Source organism: Morone saxatilis, unplaced genomic scaffold (assembly GCF_004916995.1).
Source record: "Morone saxatilis isolate NCDOM2014 unplaced genomic scaffold, NCSU_SB_2.0 Contig4, whole genome shotgun sequence".
Taxonomy (NCBI): Eukaryota; Metazoa; Chordata; class Actinopteri; family Moronidae; genus Morone; species Morone saxatilis.
Window position 1 is genome coordinate 5,356,270 of NW_023339984.1, and position 22,217 is coordinate 5,378,486.

A 22,217-nucleotide genomic window follows, 5' to 3' on the forward strand; every position below is an offset into this window, starting at 1 on the left:
TTTCTGACATTAGACTGGGCTGTGTGGTTTGTGTGTGAATGTGGACTTGTGTGTATGTTTGGGAATATAGATGTTGATTGGAAATGTACATTAAAATAATAAAAATAAACTTGAAGCACTGTGGAAAAAGTGTAATAATCAGTTCCTCCAGGAAATTGCGATCGCAACATTTAACGCAAACTCAACCAATCCTTGTGAATTCTGCCCGACCTTGCATTTCTGTCCAGTAACAGCAATGTGACCAATCTTTGTAGTTTCCTGCGGGTTCCACCAATCATAGCGCGTCACCAAACTACGAGCCATTATATTCCCACTGGAACAAGTTGCCTTTGTTTTTTTATGAATTATACAAAATTAAATTACAACTATTTTTCCAATTTTCACTTCCCCCCCCACACAAAAAAACAACCTAAAGACAGCTCAACACGCATCGCAATTATTCTGAAAATCTGCTGTGAAATCAAGCCTTTTATGCCTCAATCCCTAAAAAGAAGGCTGCATAATCCTGGAAGGACTGAATAATGAACCACAGCTAAACACCTTCACTTTTTCATTGGAGAGTTTTTTAATTTATTAGTATTAATAATAATAATAATAATAATAATAATAATAATAACAATAATGATAACAGTTGGCTGGCCTAAGCAGCTGATTACAGAAACACATTGTCTGTGTGTACTCATTGTCCCACTGTCTGCCTGCACTGAGGTACGTGTACAGTCTGTTTTTACAATCAGTTCCAGTGGAGTGGTATGTAGTATGTCTATGCAGGGTAATGAGGGGGTTAAAAATAATTACTGTTCAATTCAGTCTGTGTTTTTATTGACAATAGCAGTTAGACTGTCATTTTAACAATGAATGATTTTATTGAACTGACTTGTGGATTTCATGGCAAATAAAAGACGTTTTCTTTTCCTTTAAATTGGCTGTTCTGTTTGGCTTTTTTTATATTATGTGTCGAATAACGTGGCAAAAAGCATGGATAAAACTTGGATGAAAATTGTATATATTTAATAGAAATGGTTGGTATACAGACACAGTCACATTTTCAACATTTTATTGCTGAACATACATTGCCACCTTGTGGACATACTGTGAAATGCGAGTGTATATCTAAAAATCTGTAATAGGGCTGTACTATAATTGAAAATGATGGAAATACCAGTGCAAGTACAAGTACAAGTGCAATATGCAAATAGCAAGAGCTGTAATGTTTTGATAAAAGGTAGAATGTGTGACAAAACAGCATGTTAATGAAGTCCTGCAGTGCTGCCCTGGTTTACAGATCTCGTTCTCCAGATTTAAGAAAGAAGAAAACAGACCCCCAAAGATGTCACATTATCCGGATTCTAATAGTTTTTTTAAAATGAAAATTCAATGTGTGATGCAAAAATTCCCAAATTGTCATGAATCGCAATATCAAAATAACCGATGTTTTTACCATATCATGCAGCCCTAATTTATAACATGTTTATATCAAACATGTATCAGTGTTATCCAACTCAGAAGTTCAAAGTACTGATACAGTACTCAGTGTGTGAACTTGAGTGTGTGAACTTGAACTAGTGTTACACGTCAGTGCTCTCCCTTTCTACGGTGTTCCCAGCTTCCCATTGGCTGCGGGAGCGCATGTTGCGTTCAGGGGCCTTGACCTGACCAATAGGGATGCGGTACGCTGATAGACTGCCGGTGAGCAGCAACATCAGCGTGGCTGTCAGAGTAGCTGCCCAACTGCATGCTGGGAGACCAACCTAGGTAAAGATAGGGTTTGTAATAATGCATAAGAGAGAGAGAGAGAGAGAGTGAAGTGAGTCAGACAGTTTGAGTGAGAACAAGCTCTATACATGTACAAGAGTTATAGCATTATCCTACTCTTCCTGCTCTGATGAAGGTATAAAAGACAAACAGTAATATTTGAAATAGTTTGCAGGAATGGCTGCTTTGTGGGAAAAATAAGTAACTCCTGTGCACCTGCAGTTTATTCCAGGTAAGATTAAGCTAAATAAAATGGACCAATAAAATAAAATGGTCTTCTTCATGTGGAGTGACAGGTCTATGATACAACAGCCCAACTGCCTTATGATAAAGCTGCTGTTAAATGGACCAAACTGAAATTTAACACCAGAGTGAAACACACTGGTTGAGAATCCTGCTTTCTTTTTTGCCATGCAGCGAATGTGTCATACCCTGAAGTAATGTAGCAATACACTATATATTTCAAATGGACATCACTGTTGTTTTCTGTGTGTCTATTCTACAGAGTATACAAAATGAAAGAAAATTGTTGTTTTGCGTCATACACACTTGGCTTGAGGTGTGTGTACTTACAGTTCCCAGCAGATTGCTCAGAGCAATGTCAGCATATGCAGAGAGGAAGGCTGCGGGCAGAGGAGAAGACATTAGGCTAAATATATCCTCTAAACACTCACCCAGTATCTTTCTCCAGGTTGCTGGAACAGAGTTTAGCTGCAGTCAGTCCAGATATGAGACACACTGGAAGCTCCAATTAGGGACAATTTACCTAATGTGAGTTGATTAGCTCCCTGTCAAACTGGTCAGCACTAATGCCCATGGTGCTCCAGTTGTAATTTCAGATGTGTTGCATGAGTGAGATAGAACATGTGCATCATTTTGTCAGTTTGTCTGTATCCATGAGTGGAAGCAGAGGGAGGCCCAGTCTAAATAGATCAAGTAAATCAAGCTTGAATGGACAAAATTGCAGAATTATTAATCTCTTTTCTGCAATTACAGCCATTTGGTGAAGAGAAAGAGCAAAAAGAGCTCACATAAGTAGTATGTAGTATGCAAAAAAGAGATGTAAACTGTACGCATGATGGGGAAGGGGAAATACTGTATTTATGGAAACATATGAAGTCCCAGCACAGTAAAATGAGCCGGTTGAATAAGCTCATGTGTGGTATTTACCTATTTTCTGACTGTATGTAGTCATTTACCTCCTTAAGAATGTGTGATTCATCATGTGATTTATTCACATGGGGAATTAATTAATTCATGATTTACTGAGAGGAGCAGTGATGCAGCAAGTGACATCTCAGGTACTCAAAGGGCTCCGACAAATTACATGAACTCACAACAAGCTGCATGTTGCACAAGCAGGTAACACTGTGAGAGTCACGTGTAAACTGTCTGGGGTCTACTGTGTTAGAACTAGGAAAATGAGCCTTGTTTGATTGGCTCCAGTGCATTTCTGAAAAGGTTTCATTGGAACAAGGGTCTCATAAAAAGAGTTTCATTTCAGCCGAAATTACAAGGGAGAGCACTGGAGACCAGTTAGTCTCCAGAAGATGTGTTTAAAGATTAAAAAGTATGGGGATGAATGTTTTGTATGAGTTTCTTTGGTTTTAAAATCCATATTGAGTTATATTATTAAGTTTGGGAAAATGTGAAAAGGGCATGTAACCTAAAAGTAATAGGATATTTATATACAATGATTTAATGCAAAAAATAACTAACCTGTCTGACTAATGAGGTCAGGTTGTTTGAAGGGTAGTAGGACGAAAACTACACAAACAAAATAACCTTAGAAAACGTGGCCAATTTTGTTTTTGCACAGTGTTTTGTTCCCTCTGTACTAAAACTGTGATGGAAAAGCTTCATGTTAGATCACTAATCATTAAGCGCTTCGAACAAAAGATAGCAACAATGTCTGTGTGCGTGTGCTCGTGTGTCACCGCTGGCGATGGCAAAGAGGTGGGTCCTCCAGCTGAAGGTGAAGAAGAGTCCTCCAACAGCCATGCAGCCCAGAGCTCCATTAAACCCTGACAAACCTGAGTACAAAGAACCATGACGCACTGCCATGGATAAACCTGTGCCACACACACACACACACAGTGAGAGTTAAATCTTAAGTCTGATGACAAAAACCAATGACTGACTGCTGATCAGGGAATCACACAGGCAGAAATATACAACAAAACAAACACAGTGTAGAACTGCTCTACTACATTTATCCACGTGGTGGTGCTAGACACAAACTGTTAGATGGTTGCCTTTGGTTCACACTTCGGTTTGCGTGTAACCTAATAAGGAAATATGTTGACGTTGCCTTTGTGTTCCCCGGTATCTTCATATAGGGAATATGAATATCTGGTCCAACATGGAAGATGACCTTTTGGTTAACCCCTGCTAAAACATCATTTGTTTTCAGTGCTGCCACTAGCACACTGTTTGTTTGGAGTCTTGTGTAACAGTGTTTACAGCATATAATGCGCCACTGAGGAAGAACTGAGGTGTAATTTGTCTGCTTTGCCTCTTGCACTTATGGTTTTTCCAAGGAAGACTGTGTGTGTTCAGCCAGTATTTGATGATGGCGAGCAGGGCTGGGTAGAGGAAGTGCTGACTGAGACCCTGCCTGTGTCAGTGTCTTTACTGAGCCTGAGTTGCACTAAAATAAGTGGTTTCACATTGGACTAAGAACCTCTCAGGAGGCTTTTAACTTATGTAATTGTCATGTTATTCCCCTTTTTTATTTGCATAATAATCATATTCAATTTCACAAGAACAGCTTCAGTATCAATATGTTAGGTGGTAGGTGGATGAACACCATTCGCCCCTGACTCACAACCGTACTGAATAGACACTATGTTGTGAAGCTATATGCAGACTGTTGCACAGTGGGCATGCTGGCCCAGATACATCTCTTCAGGGCCAGAGGCAGTGACCTTTTCTCTGCTGGCCTTCAGCAGCAGCTGCACTGTGTCTTTCAACCCACACGTGAGGGAGAATAACAATAAAGTCACAATGACATCAGAAGGAGTAGGGCCACGGAGTTCAGCTGCAAAGGCCAGCAAGATTCATTCAGAATCGACAAGCAATATGATGCTTTGCTTTACTTTGAAATATTTAAAATCAGTAAATTGTTTTTGTTCTGCCCCCTCGGGCTCAAGCTTGTTGCACCTCTGATGAAACCCAGCATCACTGATGGGTGGGGTCAGGGCTCTGCTCTGTTGCACCTATAACCAACGAGATATCACAGTGTACTGCCACACCCTGGAGGCAGTAGACTGGAGCTGGCGTAAGAAGTTTAACCACTGGAGATGAGCAAAAATATAATTTTGAGGAGCTGTTAAGGTGCTCTTCAATAAATGAGTTTCCCTCCAATTGTTTTAATGTGCATTTTGTGTGGAGGGAAGAGGAGACAGTAACCTTCCTCAAATTAATGTATGAAACAAAGAAATGTCATATTTTCCACATTGTTCTCATTCGTGTGAGGTTTGACTGACTCTTCTGCAAGAATCAGCACAAACTCTTTACCTTGATGCAACCGACTCCTCATATTTGCATAACAGTAATGGATGGACACAAACATTCATTCACATTTTCTTTTGTCAATCTTTTTGAAATTCACTTGAGAAGTTTGTGATAAATTTGGATGGAAACTTGACCGAGTGGAATGTTGCTAGAGTAAAATTGCAAATATAACCAACTACATCATAACCAAATATAACCAACTACAGTATACTTATACAATATACTAAAGTCAGCTAAGTTCCTTCAGCAGAGATGACATTGGAGGAGTCAAGTTAAGAGTCAAAATCCTTCGAGTGAACGAACCTCCACCTCCACTTTAGTCAAAGAGGCAGTCCAGGGATGTCGGTAGTTTCTCAGAACCTGAAGCTTTTTGTTTGTTACAGAGTTGTTCCTCTTGCTACATTCTCTCTCATTTGTTTCTGATTAAATGTGCGTGTTTTGTTTATTGTGTGAGTAAACACAAAATGAGATAGCAATGTATGTGGTCCCCCTCATGTACATCCATGGAGTCCAATACAACATTCACTACAGCCTTAGAAATAGACAGCAGCTGAACCAACTCCTCTCCGACACAAAAAAACACATCATAATTCACAAAGACGGGATGTATTGCACGGATGTTGGTGTAGCGTTACCTAATAAACTAAGCTAAGCATGTGCAGTTGGAATCAACGTTGTCAATAAATCGCACTTTCATTTTTGCTTTTTGCTGCACACCAACCAACACTGCATCTGTGTGTGTAAGAAAAGGTCATCCTGTAGCCCCACCCAGAGCAGCTGACACTGCTCAGCTTAGGAAAGGCATGAGCTTTAAAACTGCTTACCGACTGTTTTATCGCTATATACAATGCTTATCTTTGTGGGAGCATCAACCTGAAAGCAGAAATTGTGTATTTTTACATTTCTGAGTGATAGCAATATCATAAAAAATTACTGAGCACCGTCTGACTGTGCAGGAGAGTGCCCACCACTATTTGCTTTAACAGCTATATATTATTTACTCACACACGTGCACTAAGCTGTATGTGTTCCTGGGTGAAGGAATTATCCTTTGCTCAATAGCCTGGTTACATCTGCATATCACAACATATTGAATTGTCGCATTTTGGTTAGAAGACGCCGTTTCAAAACTCTAAAATTCATAGTAGCCATGCTGGAAATGTATGCTAAACAAAAGATGACTAAAATGACAGTATAAATGTTATCATTCATGCTGTTAGCCACCGCTGCAGCTGCTCCACCCTGCACCTTCCCCCGTATTAATACTGCAGGATTTTCCAAAGAATTCATCTGCAGTTACAGTAAATTTTGGAAGCTCCTCTGTAGATAAATGACCCTCGGGGTGCGCTGTGATTGATTTTCTCATTACCAGGCATTGTAGGCTGCAGTTTAGCGAGTCTGGTCCTGAAGCAGACTGACCACACCCCAGTGCTGCCTCCTCACTCTGTGTCTGCTGGGCTATTCTCTCTGACATCCCCCCCCCCTCCTTCCACCCTCTGTTTGTCGTACCTTTTTCACATCAACCCTCTTTGTTTTTAAACGCTCCGGCTCTCTCTGCACTCATCTCTTCCTCATTCCACACTTCATTATCCTCCTCTCCATCTTCCTCTTCACTGTCACCGTTTGCCCTGTGTTCCTTCATTCCCTTCCTTGCCTCCTTCATCACAGCCTCTGTCTCTCTCTCTGCTCCCCTAGTTCCTTTCCCCAATAAGAGTGTCATTAAAGACTAATGGCAATGTGGGAGGGGGGGCCCCAGAGGATCCTAAATGTTTTACTGTTTTTCTACTATGTGTGTGTGTGTGAGTCACTCCCAGTGTGATGCTGACTATGCTAATAGAATGAGTCAGAGAGCTTTTATCATATCAAACCCAATATCTCCTCTCCTCTTTTCCAGTTGCTGCCTGCATCATACCACAGTGAGTATGTGCAGACTAAATGGAGGCTAGAGCAATAGGTTGGACTAAACAACTGAAATGAACTGTACATAATGACTTGTTTTCCAGTGTTCCAGTGTGGTTAATGGCTAACTTTGCATTTGGGCCTTTGCTCTTGATTCAGCTGGTGAATCCATTATTCTGTCCTTTGATGCCTTTGAGAGAAAAACTGTCTGTGGATGCAGCTAAATGGATTGCTCTTTATGTGGGCTCATTTGTTAACACTGTCCAGATATCAGCAGAATGAGCTGGAGAGGGAACGGTTTGTTTCTATCCATGCAGAGAAAAAACACTTTGTGTGTCTCCATTTCCACCAGCATTTCTTAGTACCAGTACCAGCCTCATTTCAGATGCTGTAAAGGCCTATTTCTACAATCCTCTTTCTTTGTGAATGCTTCTAATCATATGTACTAAGAATTTCATGTTTGTGCTTTATCCTCCTAGGATTACCATTAATTCGATGAATTTATTCTCTCTTTTTAGGAGTTAAATTCTTGCTATATAACACATCTATTTAACCTATTGTACAGACAGTGGAGTGTTAACATTATCATTATTTTCAGCCATGCTAGGGGCTCTGTGACGCTGTACTAAGGCACAGCTGTGCTTTGAGCTAAATGCTAATGTCTGCATGCTAACAATCTTGCAATGACACTGCTAACATGCTGAGGTTCAGCAGGCATGCTGACACTCGCTAATTAGCACTTAACACAAAGTACAGTTAGGTATTGCTGTTGTTAATGAACACATCTGGACTGGTGTTTTTCAGTAAAACAGGCTGGAGGATGATCGGAATTTCCGTCTGTTGCTTGTCTTCAGTGGTGAAATGTAATATACCCCCCGTCTGTCTTAAGGCCTGTTATGTAACACGCACATGGCCATGGCTTAAGTGTTATAGTGTTATGTTGTATTACAACATTTCGGTGAAGTACAGGTCATAATCTCTCTCCTAAGAATACTTTCTTTCTAAGACCGAGAGCCTCTGCTTCTTCTTCCCCTCGCCTGTCACACCAGAGATAGCACTTGTGACATTCTTACTTGAAAATATATATTTATGTGTGTTTTCACATCATAAGTACAAAGCTACTAAAAGACCTCCGAGTTAAGCAGTGAACCCCAGATGACTTCTCCAACTGCCTCACATCGTCTTTCCTCCTGTATTTGATCTCACTTTAAAGCATTTCGACAATTATTCTCCTATAACATGAATGCAGCAGGAGGTTGAGGCTCTGGCCTACATACAGCCCCTGATCTCCTCCTCTGGAAACCCCTTGTGGGATTTGAGTGAAAGCTCTAGATATGGCCTCACACTCTGCCTGTCCCAGACGAACTTCATGTCTCTTTCTCGCTCCTTCTCACAGACAAAGTAGAAATTAAGAGGTGATGATTAAGGGGCTGACTACTCATAGAGAGCCGAAGTGATTTCCCCTGCCTGTTGTCAGGATCCACACATGTCTAAACATCAGCTGTCAGCCTGCCTTTGGTCTCTCACCTCAGCGTTATCCTTATCGGACGTGATTGAGATGACAGTGGTAATACTTAAATTGGAAGCTATTCTGATGGTGGTGAATGGAAAAAACGATCACGACAGTGATGGAAAATAATGGAGAGAAATGGAGAATGGTAATGATGATGGAAACAATAAACTAATGAAGATGATGACAGTAAAGGTAGGGATAGGGCTAAAGACGAGGATGAGGGCAAGGAGGATAACGATGATGCTGACAACATTAAATGTGCTGATGATGTTATTAAATTAAAGACATAACAATTAGGAAAATAATGATGACGACTGGTGACAAAGATGACGGTGGCGATACCTGAACAGTCACTCAGGCTTCCCTTTCAAGCTTTCTATTGTCACATGGCACATATGCAGTCGCAGTCATGTTTGAAACGGGTCTTCAGTTTCACAAATAAGTAAACAAAAGCAGCCTTCTCGTTTCTATAATTAGTGACCATGGATTTTGTTGTCTGAGAAAAACATGTCGTCACTAGCAGATTTGATCAGTTGGAGCTAGCTTGTGTCACCTAATGCTGGAAATCCTGGTCTTCAGAAGAGTTTTTAGTGTTTCCAGCTGATTTGATTTAAGCCAGGAAGGCTGTAAAAGGGTCTTACAAACATTAGAAGACAAGGAAACATTGTTTGCGCAATGCAGGTTAGAGGTTGTTAGCCATTATAGTACAGTATTATGAATAACAATGTAATAAAATGTCACTATTATAATATAACCCAGGGATGCTTTGAAAGCTTACTATAGAAAAACGTAGTTGGACAAGCAACACAATGGTTAGATATAATGTTTGCAGTATGATTTACTTTTACAAGAGAATAGATTTGCTGGATAACCTATGAATGTGGCAAAAGTAACACTAAATTATTTAACGCAAGATGGGCTGGTGTGTCTGGCACGTAAACCTCCCCAGGACATGGCTGCTAACATTGCTCTAAACTCTGATATCCTAGCACATGAATGTTCCAGTCCTAAAATACAAAATAAGCTAGCTAATGACATGCCGCTTGCCTTTGGAAAAAGGTTGATAATGACATCAAACACACACACACACACACCTTTTCTTTCCTGAAATCGAACCAGAGTATCTGTACACTCAGCATTTTGTAGGCACTGAAGGATAATGAATGCAGAGCAGCAGTGGAGAGAGTGGTGCAAGTGAAAAGAATGAGGAGTAATTTTGAAAGCTAATAAGAAGAAAGGATTAAAAGAGATAAAGAAAGAAAGAAGAAGAAGAAAGGGCTGTTCATGGAGGGGACGTAAGACAGGAGAAGAAAGAGAGAGCCAGGGGCACAACTTGTGCCCGTGTTGGAGAGGATGGTGTCAGTTCAATACACACAAGTGGACACATATTGTCAGAACCTCTTGAGTCCTCTTTTCTACTCTGATACATTTATTAGCATCTTTCCCTTTTGTTCCTTCTCTCTCTGGCACTTTTTGTCTTTCCCTCAATTTATGCCCCCTCTTCTTTTTCCTTGTCAGTTCTTTATCCCTTTTCTCTCCTCTTCCATCTTCATCTGACACTTTGTTCTTTGTCTCCTGACACTGATCTTTCTTTTTCCCTCCAGGTCTCTGTCAGGCAGGATTAAGTTTTGAATCTGACCTTGTAGCACTTATTCACAGTCTTAACTATCTCACTGTGTGCCGCAGCTTCATTTGTTTCTGTGCGTGGGTGTGTGTGAGTGAATTTACATTTATTCAGGGCAGCCGGTACACTAAGTTCCATGGTATAATATGCATCTAACAACACCAAACGTCCAGATTGTGCTTATAATAACAGCAACACAAGTGATTATAACAGACCTTTTCATCACATTGTTCCAAACAAAGTTTCAAAGTGACTAACAACAAAGAAAATAACACTAATGCGAATAAGAATATAATAGGCAACTACAAGGTAAAAACAAATAATACCAATAGAAATTCTACATTTCAGAATTTTAAATTCAAAAGGAGATATTGAATTCATTAACATGCGATGCAAAAACAAGGAAGCCTTTTCAGAATGACCCCAGATGACACCTACCTGAGGATCTCAAGCTACACAGCACATTATAGAGGACTAACATACAGTATCTAAACTGTAGGGTTAGGGTTAAAATGATACAGTTTTATAAATTGAAAAGGTTAAATAATTTCCTGAAACAGCTGGGCACTGTAGTTTTAAGCAAACATAACTAAAACAGGATTACAGTGCATTTGTTGGTTAGTATTTTCAGCTGTGGATTAGCACACACTAGGTTGGTACCCTAGTGAGCAAGTCTGTGTGATTTACTCCAAATACACTACAGTGGCCATGTGCATTGTGATGAGGGAACTTTTCACCCAGTACAGCAGTGTGGCCCGTTGATGTGTTTTTAGTTTTTGGAGAATAGGCTGCAAAGGAATAAAATATTTCAGGCTTTGGATACGCAGACAATACTTTTTTTGTTGCCAATAAGAAATGTATAGAATTATTACAAGCCTCATTCTTCAGACATTGAAAATAACAAAATGAATGCTTAAACTGGAAGGAAACCACAAAAGAGCAGCAAGACATAATGCAATATACCCTTCTCCCATGGGATTAGTTTAAAAGGCTCACATTTTACATTTGGGGAAGATAGAACATCTGGTGGAACTCTGAATTAAAGCATCTAGTTAAAGAAATATAAGCATGGCTGACTTTTTCAACATTTATGAATGCTACAAATAGCTTAATTTTGGCTAAAATCCTGAGTTAGATAAAACAAACTCACTGGAGAAAACATGGATTGTACAATGTAAAGGGAAGGAAGGAAGAAAGGATGAAGGAAGGAAGAAAGAATTTACAAATGAGAGAATAGAGTTCCTGATTGCTGTGCTGCTCTTATGCATTGAACTGCCATGCTCCAGCAGGCCGTTTCCACTCTGTTCTGTTGCCTACACAATCTCATTACAATCACATCTCTTTGATTACTTTCTTGCCACACTGTTGTTTTTATTGCAGCAGTGTGTGTGTATGTACCTGCCACTGTTAGCAAATGTCCACTGGTTTGTGCAGTGTGTGTATCCACAAGCTCACTCCCACTCCGCTGTTTTTTTTTTTTTTTACAGTATGACTCATAGCTACAAACACACACACACACACACACACACAGACACACAAAATATTTTAGGACACTGTATTGTACTTGTAGCAGCAGACGGAAGCAGGGGGCTGAAGTCTTTTAAACTTCTAGCATTTCTCGTTCTCGCTCTCCCTGAAAAGAGTCACAGATGGAAAAGGCGCACACAGCCACAGGCCTGTGTGTTTGTGTATAAGCCAGTCGTTATCAATGCCCCGGCTAATTGCTCTGTGTCTTTTGGAGCAGCTGCCCACAGGCTGCTTCTGCCTATCTCACAGTTTTATATCATATGCGCTGCTGACATTGTCTTATTGCCAGAGGGATTCATAAAACCTACCCGACTTTAACCTTGTTAAAACGTACTGTATTTCAACATTTATGCCATGCAGGGAGCTAAGCCTGCCATCTATTTGAGGTCCTGGCTGATGGTTTAATAAGGTTTATACTGCTGCCTTAGACAAAGATTAGTGATGCTGCATTATGCTATTAGGACAGTTGGTGACTTGTGCAACTATGACTGCAGAGCATGGTGTCAGTAACCACATAAAGCAAGTATGATCTTGCTTAGTATGGTATTGCGAGTATAATTTCCACATTAAAATCCTTAAAAAGGCATCTACTCCATGTAGAGTCCATTCTCAGTGGATGTGCACTGGTGGCTTCAAGTGTCTACATCACACTGCACAAGTTGCATACTGGACCAGGTTTGACTTCCAGACTATTTGTGATGTCATGCTTGTAGCCCCGCCCCTTAAAATCAGATTTTCAATGAGCACAGAGAAACTTTCCACTCTCATCAGATGACTGTGAAAACATCCTTCTAGTGTCAAACTCTGCACATAAATCACTCTGCACAGTGAAGGACCGTAGGAACAAGAGGAAACATATATTTTGAAGGTACTACAGCAATTTACTTTTGCACATTTAAGTTACAGTAATGTTTGGAGTTTACATGTTCTAACACCCTGCACAGGGTAAGTGACTGTAGATAATGGATGGATTTCCAAGTTGGAGATCTCACAAGAGACAGGTTCAAAGACAGAATGGGGGCGCTGCGATGGCTTTAGGGGTTGACTCAAGCTGGAGAGCCTTGTTGCATTTCCCTCTTCCCTGTTTTTTGTTATATCTCTGCTGTCCATAATAAAAGCACAGAAATGCCACAAAAAGACAGAATGCTCAAAATCAAAACAGCAGCTGCAAAAATAGTCTGATTTAAACTCCTTAATATGGGTCAAGCTCTAAAGGTGCTGGATCTCCACATAACACAACCATTACCATCTACTTGTTAGATCCTTCCTGGATCGTAAACACACTCCACGCTCAGTTTGTATTACAGGCCTTTTGTTACAAATGTTGTCCCAGAGCCCAAGCTGTGATCACCCTGATGATATCATTAGAAGTTATTTTCTCAGGCTTAACAAAACTCCTCCAGAGCCACAGAGGACAGTATTACACAACTGTGTTCACAGACTGAGTAGTACTCCCCATGACTAGTAAACTGACATATACATGTCAAATTTGGGAGTTTCCCTGCAAGTAATACCCAAGATGGAGTCCTATACAGTGAGATACTGGCACTGAAATGTTCATTTGAAACTTATTAATGATTAGTTTAACCAAATAAACAACAACTATAACCTGTTTGTGAAGTCAGAGTTACAATCTGTGTCAAACGTCTGTGGAACACAACACTGATGCTTTTCTACTTTACCATGTACAGTATGACCTACAAAAAAAAAACAATAATAGCCCCACTTTTAACTCTCTCATTCCTCCCACAGGGACACACAAACACACAGATGGAGTCTCACCAGCCAATGTTCCAACTGCCGATCCCAGCAGAGCATGGATAGCCAGCAGGGGGGAGTAGAGCAGAACAGCTCCCAGGATAAGAAGGGAGGGCCCCAGGGCTCCACAGGCAAAGATCTGACCCACACCAAGCAGGATGCCATGCATCACCTGGATGAGAGGGAGAAGTTATAGCAGATTTGTACACTATGCAGCATATTGCAAATTAGTATGAAAAAGTTTTATGTTGTGACAAAAATGACAAAAAGTGTGGACTCTATTCATGCTTTCTTCCCAGTCACAATCAGCCATTTTCTTCAGCTAAATACGCACACACACTCACTCACATGCTGCTTTCCCAACATTCAGTGAGAAGTGAAGAGTTTCCATGGCGACGTGATGGGTGCACCTGCCTGTCGCTGATATTTACAAGTCATAAATGGTCTTTAATTATATCGTGGTCGTGTAACTCTTTGTGCGCATGTGCTTCTATGTATGTACACAGTTGTATTTGTGTATTTGCGAGCAGAGAGATTAAATACGCTGCCGTGGTGGTGCAGCCAGAGCGCCATCCACAGCAGAGTGAAAGCTGAAGACATTAAATATAAATAGGACCGACGTCATCGCCATCTCTGGAGAGAACCAGAGGAAGGATGAAATGGAGATGGGTGGGAGGAAAGGAAGGAGTAGAGCAAAAGAACCAAAAAAGAAGAAAAATAGAAGAAAACAAAGAAAAGACAGAGAGGTGAAAGATGTAATGAGATTGTTTCACATCAAGGACTGTAACAGAAAAAATAATGAAAATGTTGTTATATATACTAGTTGTTTATGGTTGAATTATGAGTAAGAAGACCAAAGGAGGATGAAGAAGACAGAGATGATTGAAAAAAGTGATAAAGACAGATGCAGAAAGTGGGACAAGGAGGAAGGAGATTTGCATAGCAGGGAAGAGAAATGGATAGAGACTAGGGAGAAGGGAAGCAGCGAGATGAAAAGGAGGATTTAGAGGTTTCAGATCTCCTAAGTAACAAACCAAAGGGAATTTATGAAATAAAGAGAGACAGCTTTTATAAGGCGAGAGACAGACAGATGAAGGGAAACAGGAAGAAAAATATGTGAGTTGAATATTAAAAAGAAAGGATAAGGATGAAAAAGAAAACGAGGGAGAAAGTCTGAAATATAACGAGAGAGAAAAATCTGAGTCAGGGGGCTGAAACTTGTAGAAAGCAATGATTTAGTGTGAGAGACATACTGTGCCAAAGGCTGCTTGTCAATAGAATCGTGTGTAAATCTTGACTCTATATTCAGGACACCTAACAACGCTGAGAGGGCTTAGGCAGCGTAGCTAATCTAGTTTCCAAAGTCAGTTTGCAGATCATCGTGTGCAGAAACATACGCCATGTGGTGAATAAATCCAACAACTTAATTCAGTGTTCACTGTCAGTTTCATACTATCTTCCAGCTCTAGTTAGGTACTGTCTCCATCTTCAGCATTGTGTTTCAAGAGGGTTTTTCGTAGAAGAAAGAATGAAGCAAGGTCATACTAGTGTTTTTCCACCATGTAAGGAGTGTGGAAAGTTACCTTTGTTTCGGCTAATGTGGTGAATAAATATACAGAATTTTACATTAAGCACTGATGCAGCAAAAGGTCCCTGGGTGAAATGCATCTTCCTTAAATTTTCTAAAATGCTGTATTTATTGTTGTCATTCCCTTTCTCTTATACACTTAATTTGAATCTTGCTATTCTTTACAGTTTCCTATTTCATCTCTCCAAAATGTACTGACAAGACTTAAAATCATGGAGATGCTCTGGTAAACATCCTCCCCTTGTCCATTCTGAGAAAAATGAGAGGAAATGAGCCCATTTACACATTCAGCAGAAATGGTGCAATATCAGCATTTATTTGATGACAAGACAAATATAAGTGAAATATTCCCTTGCCTTATAACTGGTTTAGTCTCGACCAACTCCTGGGATGTCTGCCTCTTTAGCTTTTTAGCTCATTCACCAGCAAACCACTAACTTTGTCTGTTAGTTGTTTGGTGCCTTGTCGCTAATGTACAGTGGGGGCTTGGCCGAGGTGATGAAACAATAAAGTTGGGGGCCAAAAACGGAAACAATTAGCTGAATGAGGCTGCATCACTCTGTAGAGCCAAAGGGAAATGCAGAGTTGGGTGATAATTCTCTCGGGTTCATCAGAATGACTTCTTCCACAATATACATATTGTTACTGAAGTATGAAAATATGGATTGGTGCAGCTTTAAATGATCTCATTGTATATTGGACATAAAATATATATATGTTATTCTTATTCTACTAAAATATAAAATTTGTACAGCTAAGATATATTGCATATTTTGCATATTATTCTTTATGTGTATATTTTGTTTGTTTGTTGTATTTTCATGTGAGGTTTTGCCTTCCATATAATAAGCACATACTGTCAAGCTGTTAGTCAATACATATGCACAAATGCTAACAAGTAATATTTATGTACATTCATTATATGTGGAAGAAGGTAGAGCTTGTCTCGTGATTCAGATCCCATAATCTGTTCTGCCCGGTTCCAAACAAAAGCATCACTCTTCAAGCATCGAAATACCAGCTGCCTCACGGAGATCAAAAACCAACTGCAGCAGCTGCTCTGGATTCTTTTGCCAAATATTGTAAGAAGCAGCTCAAGGCAGCTGCATTTCATTTAAATTCAGTGGTCAAAGCGGACTCTCCATTTCCTTTACAAGGTGTACTGTGCAACAGCTTGCATTCTAAGTGGACTTTCAGTAGCATATAAATTTAGGCCTCAAGGTTTTATTGTTGTCGTTTGTTTTCAACTCCCTGGCTATACAAAAGGAAGCGGCAGCTATAAAATCACCCTAAATGTATCCGTCTTGGAAGCCTCATCGAAACTCATATTTAAAGCTGTACTAATATTATGCACAATCTCAGTCCACAGTAACTGAACAAAATAACATTAACACGTTATCTTGAATGCAACAGCTTACATCAGCCACAATGACTTTCAATCACCAAGAATTGTTAATTAAAACAGTTTGGGCTGATTATAATTTCCAAACAGGAGCTCCATCAGTGACTGTTGCTAAGTAACTGGTGAGTCATAGCTGGCTGATCTTATACATATTGTGCTCCTATCAGTTACTCCACTCTGGAGACCGGGCTTCAACATGGCAGACACACAGAGGATGACTCTGGCCTTCGTTCAGCTTGCTTTTTGTCTTTTTCATCATATATCCTGTCACTTCTAATAGCGCCCCTTGAGACTACTAATGATCTGCACCGGCTTTTGTGATCATGTGACTTGACGGGCCGTCTCTGTGCAAATATCACTGCAAATGTTACTCTGACAGATACCCTTGTGATGAATTGCTGATGAGGAAAAAATGCAAATTGAGCCTAAAAGTGTCCCTTTTCCATAGGAGCAGAGAAAAGGGCCACAAAATGAAAGCGATTAATAGATAATGGAGACACTTATTGTTAGCATTACTTGTTACAATAAACATTAACCACCAAATAATTTCCTCCAGTAAAGATATTATTTTAAAGATGTTAAATCCATCAACTGACGAATTCCCATCACATGGTATGCAATATATTAGCACGTACATGTGAATATTAATATAGTAGCTTAACCCAAATAGTACCTGCCAGCGTCGGTATGATTGAATTCAACCAATGCACAAACATTTAGTTCACTGTTGGATTGCCTTACCTCTACTGCAATGAGCTCGGTGCCATTTGGTACCAGCGCCCCTGGTGGTGTAGCTGGGTGGTGCGGGAAATAGGGGTTGTCTGGGCCAGTACAAAGAAGGTAGAGGACAATGATGATGTTGAAGGGAAACACAGCGACAGGCAAGTCCCAGCGGTCCAACACTGAGGAGAGCCCACCGAACAGAAAGACACTGGAGATGGGGACGGGGGGTGAGAGAGTAGAGGTGTTTTCAATATTTTTTAGGAGATGGATCTCGTTACATACATGCTTTTTGCAGACATGTGTATTGATCATATTCACACTAAATGCAGAGCCCATCCTTCACATCACTCACATTCTGTACACTGTGAGTGAAGTGGAGGCACTCCTGATATATGCCATTGGATGTTGTAGTGAGAGGGCGGCCATTATATTTAGCTTTCAGAGTGAAAATGTGTGGAAAAACCTCAATATTTGCAGGTTGATTGACATTAGCAATATGGTTCCCTTGGAAACAGGGGTGATTCTACGTTTTCATAGTGACTCACAACTACTGTGAAATCTGCAAATCTCACAAAATAAAAAGATAAAAATAAAAAATGGATTAGTCTGTCAACTCGTTTCTATAATAATGACATCAGGGAACGTCTGGAATTGGGCTACCTTTAACCTTGACCACAATATATTCCTTAACTTAAACCACATAGTTTCCCCCTAGTGGTTGCAGAGAACTGTAGTATGAATCAAACAAGACAGACCAGAGCAGATTTTAGGAAGCAATGTAAGATAAAATACTTTGTTCTGGTTTGGAGGAACTGTTGGGCACCTGCAATGAATGCAGAGCTACAGTACAAGAAGCATGTGCATGTCTGTGCACGTGTGTCTTACCATGTAGCTGACCCCAAGCACACAGGCAGTAGCAGCCACCAGTACCAGTCTCCAGCAGAGCTGAAGACTCCCATCAGCAGAGACACCAACATGCCGTTAAAACCATGGAGACCCGCCGATACCTCAGCACTACACACACACATACACACAACAGGAAGATTAAAACAACACAATTACAGCTTGTATTTTCTATTCCTCTATTTTGAAGAAAAAAAGAGGACAACATTGCTGTAATACAGTGGTGTACAGTTAGATCATAAAAATGATCAAAACACACATTAGCGCAACTTTTTATTTGTCCTGGTGAAACAAAGAGTTCAGTTTTAATGAGCAGAGGCCCCATGGTGACACTAAATGTATTTGACATGTTTTGACAGGCCCCAGTTGAGATGGAATTCTTTTTTAAACTCAAAACAAGATTGTATTTTAACATATTATGCTGTGCGTGGTATAAATATTGGGACAGGAACTAAAATAAGAATTGCTAGGCAGTGGGTGAACGCAGGTCTACCAGTCATGGAGCCGTTATTATCATGAATTTAAAGTAGAACCTTCAATCTACTTTAGCCGTAAGGTCGAGAAAATTATAGACTTGTGTAACAGGGTCTGCTTCCAAGCAACAGACAGGATTTTATTGAGGGTTCAATTATGAATTAAGGGGACATTCTTCTGTTGTGTGGTTTTAAAATATCCAGATCATTAAACATGTGCATACAAATGTATACTTTCTTGAGCTTCTATATTATGAGTGTGTGTTTTTGTATATAGTCACTTCATTCCACCTGTCTTGCCCTATGATGATAGCTGTTAGCGTAGAGGCCAGTACACCCAGAGTTCCCAGCAGGCCCTGCCAGGGAGAGGCCCAGTACAGTGCAGCCAAGACGAGAGCACCACTCAGCGGGTTGTTTGCTAGAATGACCCTGGCCACCCCTCTTAAGCCCCACACCGCCATCTGCAGCACAAACAACTTGTCTGAGGACACAGAAAGAAAACATTTTTTACACATTTTCCTTGGCAGCATTTTTCCCAAAAAACCTTTTGGGGGAAAATTAATATTTCCAGCTCATTTTTCTCAAACGTAGTAAAAGTGGAACTAAAGAGGCTAACTGCAGCACAAAACTTGTTTCTCAGTTGGGTTTCCTGATGCAAATACAGGGTTTTTATAAAAGAATCAAGATTGGAGTTTAATGATGTTATGTTTTATGTTGGAGGAGGAGGGCAGCAGCATTCACCGTGGGAGTTGTGTGATGATTACATCTGCATATTTTAATGGCAGTGTAAGCATTTCAGACTCATTTATTTATGATTATGGCAGTTTAACACGTTCCAAATGTTTGGAAGCTTGCTCCTGTTGACAATTAATTAATCACATTATGTAAAAACTTGACTTAACAAATTGAGCATTTTCCAAGCACATTGGATAATGGTCATGCAGCACATTACATTTTATACTTGGGTTCAATATTAGAAGGAAGCAATTGTTTTATGAACATAACAGTGTGTTTTGACTTTTCCTACCCTGCATGTACTTATCCAAGTGCTCCATGTCCCCAGTACACAACAGCAGACCGTTTAACACACGCCGACTGAGACTGGCACGGCTCCTGCTGGCCTCCTCCGCCTCTGGTTTGGTATCCATCCACATCCCTGCAGCTGCTGGACGGCACCACTATTAATCTGATGAATATGTTGTAGTAATGTTGGAAATCCCCAGAGTTCCACTTTAAGTCTTTGCGTCTTTTGGTTCTTTGTTCTCCTGTTGCTTCTTTCTCCCCTTCTTTCTCAGTCATCCCTTTTCCTCCTCCCCCCTCTTCCCTCCCGGGTGAGGTTTAAGGGGATGACTTATAAACCGGTGGACCGGGTAACGTATTCACTCAGCTTTCGTGCCAGATAAGAACAAAGTCCAATCCCATCAGAACTGGTAAAGAAGAGGAAGATTATTCCATCCCTTGCTCCTTTCACATTTCGCAATCACCTCGTTCCTCTGTCCTCCCCCCATTCTATTCCAGCCCCACTGTGACATCTCTTCACCTATTGTTTGTCCATTTAAGCTACTCATCCACTTTTTATTGCAGCCTGCACATAACTGTTTGTCTTTCCTTCATTTGTAAAGCCATTAGTGGGTGTTGTGTTTTTCCAGCAGGTGTAATATATAATCCAGCTATCTCTGCTGCTTTGCCTTCTTTGAGAAAATGGATGCAGGAGAGGGAAACATTGTTGACACCAGATTCTTCTATAACTTCTGAGAGGCATTTTTTTTAAATTTTTGACTTTCTGTTGACATCTGCTCCAACAAGTTCCTCACAATGCTTTTTGAATTTGAAGGAGTTCTGTTACCACTTTAAGAACAGATGAGAGCACTTGGAGTTCAGAAACAACGGTGTGTGTGGGTGTTTATGTGCATGCATATCTGCAACTCTACCTCTTGTTGGCCCCTTTTCCCAGTTTTCACCTCACTGAATGACCTAAATGACAGAAACAGACAGACAGCTTTGATTTTGCTTCCACTTGAGAAACACAAAAATGTGACTTACGAGAAGTGTGCGCATCTATGTGTGCGTGTGTACTTGCGTGTGTTCATATGTGGTTGCTGGTGCACATCCATTAGTGCGCTCAAAGTGCAGCAAGTGAAAGGCAATAACAGCATGTCAGATACCATCAGAGAGAGAATCTTTTCACTCAGTCTGAGCCAGTGCAGCAGGGATTCACAGGGTTTGTTTTTGCAGGTGGAAATTGCTGTGCCATTCAAGAACCCCTGACAGCTCATCTCTCTCTCCCTCTTTCTCTCTTCCTCTGTCTCCGTCGCTCTAGCCATTTTTTATTTGCTTCGATAAATACATCCGCCTCCTTCTGTCCGTCTCTGCTCCTTGGCTCATTCCATCAATCACAGGCTGTGAAGCTTGGGAAACGAGCTACAGATGGACACACACGCCAGAGTGGGCTGTAATAAGAGGAAGAGATGCAGGTAAACGTCGGCCAATTGCACTTTGACCTGCAAATGTGTTGGTTTTGTTGAGGCGAAACACACAGACAGACACACAGAGCTGCACATATATAGCACATTAAGGCAACCCACCAGACTGTAGCTGAGGTCAGTTTTAGTATTCAAGTTGTGTGTCTGTTCCACTCCAGACTCATTCTAACACAGGTTAAAGGTCACTGACTGGGTGGAGCCATACAGTGAAGCATACATTACTTTACGTGATTGTCTGACCTAATGTGTTACCTGTGTCTTGTGTACTAACAGAACACTGACCCCAGTGATATGACTTGAGGTGATGACATTTGTTCTAAAAATTCTATTAAATTAAATGTATTTTTTATCGCACTTTTACAGTTTGTAACTTTACACAAACTTACAAGCCACACATGTATACTCCAATATCTCCATATCAAGCAGTAAGCTCTTCTCTTTATATAAAAACATGAATGAAGCTGAAATTTGACCTTACTTAGAAATCAAATACATTTAAATGTGTATTCTAACAGAGCATAATGTGTATATTAAAATCACCTGAAAATAAGAAACGTTGTGTTCATTACCTTAAAATAAGCCATTTTTAGAGGGAGATGGTCCTCTCCCACAGAGGTTGCCATGTTTCTACAGTAGCCCAGAATGGACAAACCAAACACTGGTTCTAGATGGGGCCTTTAAGGTTTTTGTGAGCAATATTCAGTTGGTTGCAATCTGCAACTTCACTAGATTCCACTACTGTAAATCCTACAAACTGGCCCTTTAAGTAAAGTAACATTAAGGTTAGTAAAATTATCTTATTATCTAAGAGGGATGTCACAAGAACCGATACTTTGGTACCAAGTCGATGCCAAAATTCGCAAAACCTGACGGTACTCGTTCTTTCAGAAAAGTCATTGCTCACTGTTAAATTCACATCATGAGCTACATCAATGCATTTCTACAGCCTAATGCTAGAGCAACCGTGAAACACTGGGTGACTGCAATCATATTACCTGGTTCCAATTATAGCAATCTACCAGACAAAAAATTGATTCACATTGAAATCCACAA

The 22,217-nt window shown here is 40.4% G+C and overlaps 1 protein-coding gene across 1 annotated transcript; it reads right to left on the minus strand.

Moving 5' to 3' along the window:
- Positions 1-52: 52 nt before the first annotated feature.
- On the minus strand, positions 53-20,105 carry si:dkey-183c6.7 (urea transporter 1). Its single transcript, XM_035675837.1, has 8 exons — positions 19,709-20,105; positions 18,973-19,162; positions 18,191-18,319; positions 17,324-17,513; positions 13,617-13,764; positions 3,693-3,827; positions 2,329-2,378; positions 53-1,751 (listed from the first exon to the last, which is right to left on the minus strand). The coding sequence occupies exons 1-8, from the start codon at positions 19,833-19,835 to the stop codon at positions 1,569-1,571; spliced, it is 1,152 nt and encodes a 383-aa protein (XP_035531730.1). The 5' UTR covers positions 19,836-20,105; the 3' UTR covers positions 53-1,568.
- Positions 20,106-22,217: the final 2,112 nt, after the last annotated feature.

Excerpts from the sequence above, each read along its gene's own strand:
- si:dkey-183c6.7 (XM_035675837.1), bottom strand. The coding sequence starts at position 19,835 with ATGTGGATGGATACCAAACCAGAGGCGGAGGAGGCCAGCAGGAGCCGT. Across the intron at positions 18,320-18,972 it reads ATCATCATAGGGCAAGACAG|TGCTGAGGTATCGGCGGGTC; the intron begins GTGGAATGAAGT and ends GTGTGTGTGTAG. Across the intron at positions 17,514-18,190 it reads TGCTTGGGGTCAGCTACATG|TGTCTTTCTGTTCGGTGGGC; the intron begins GTAAGACACACG and ends CCCCATCTCCAG.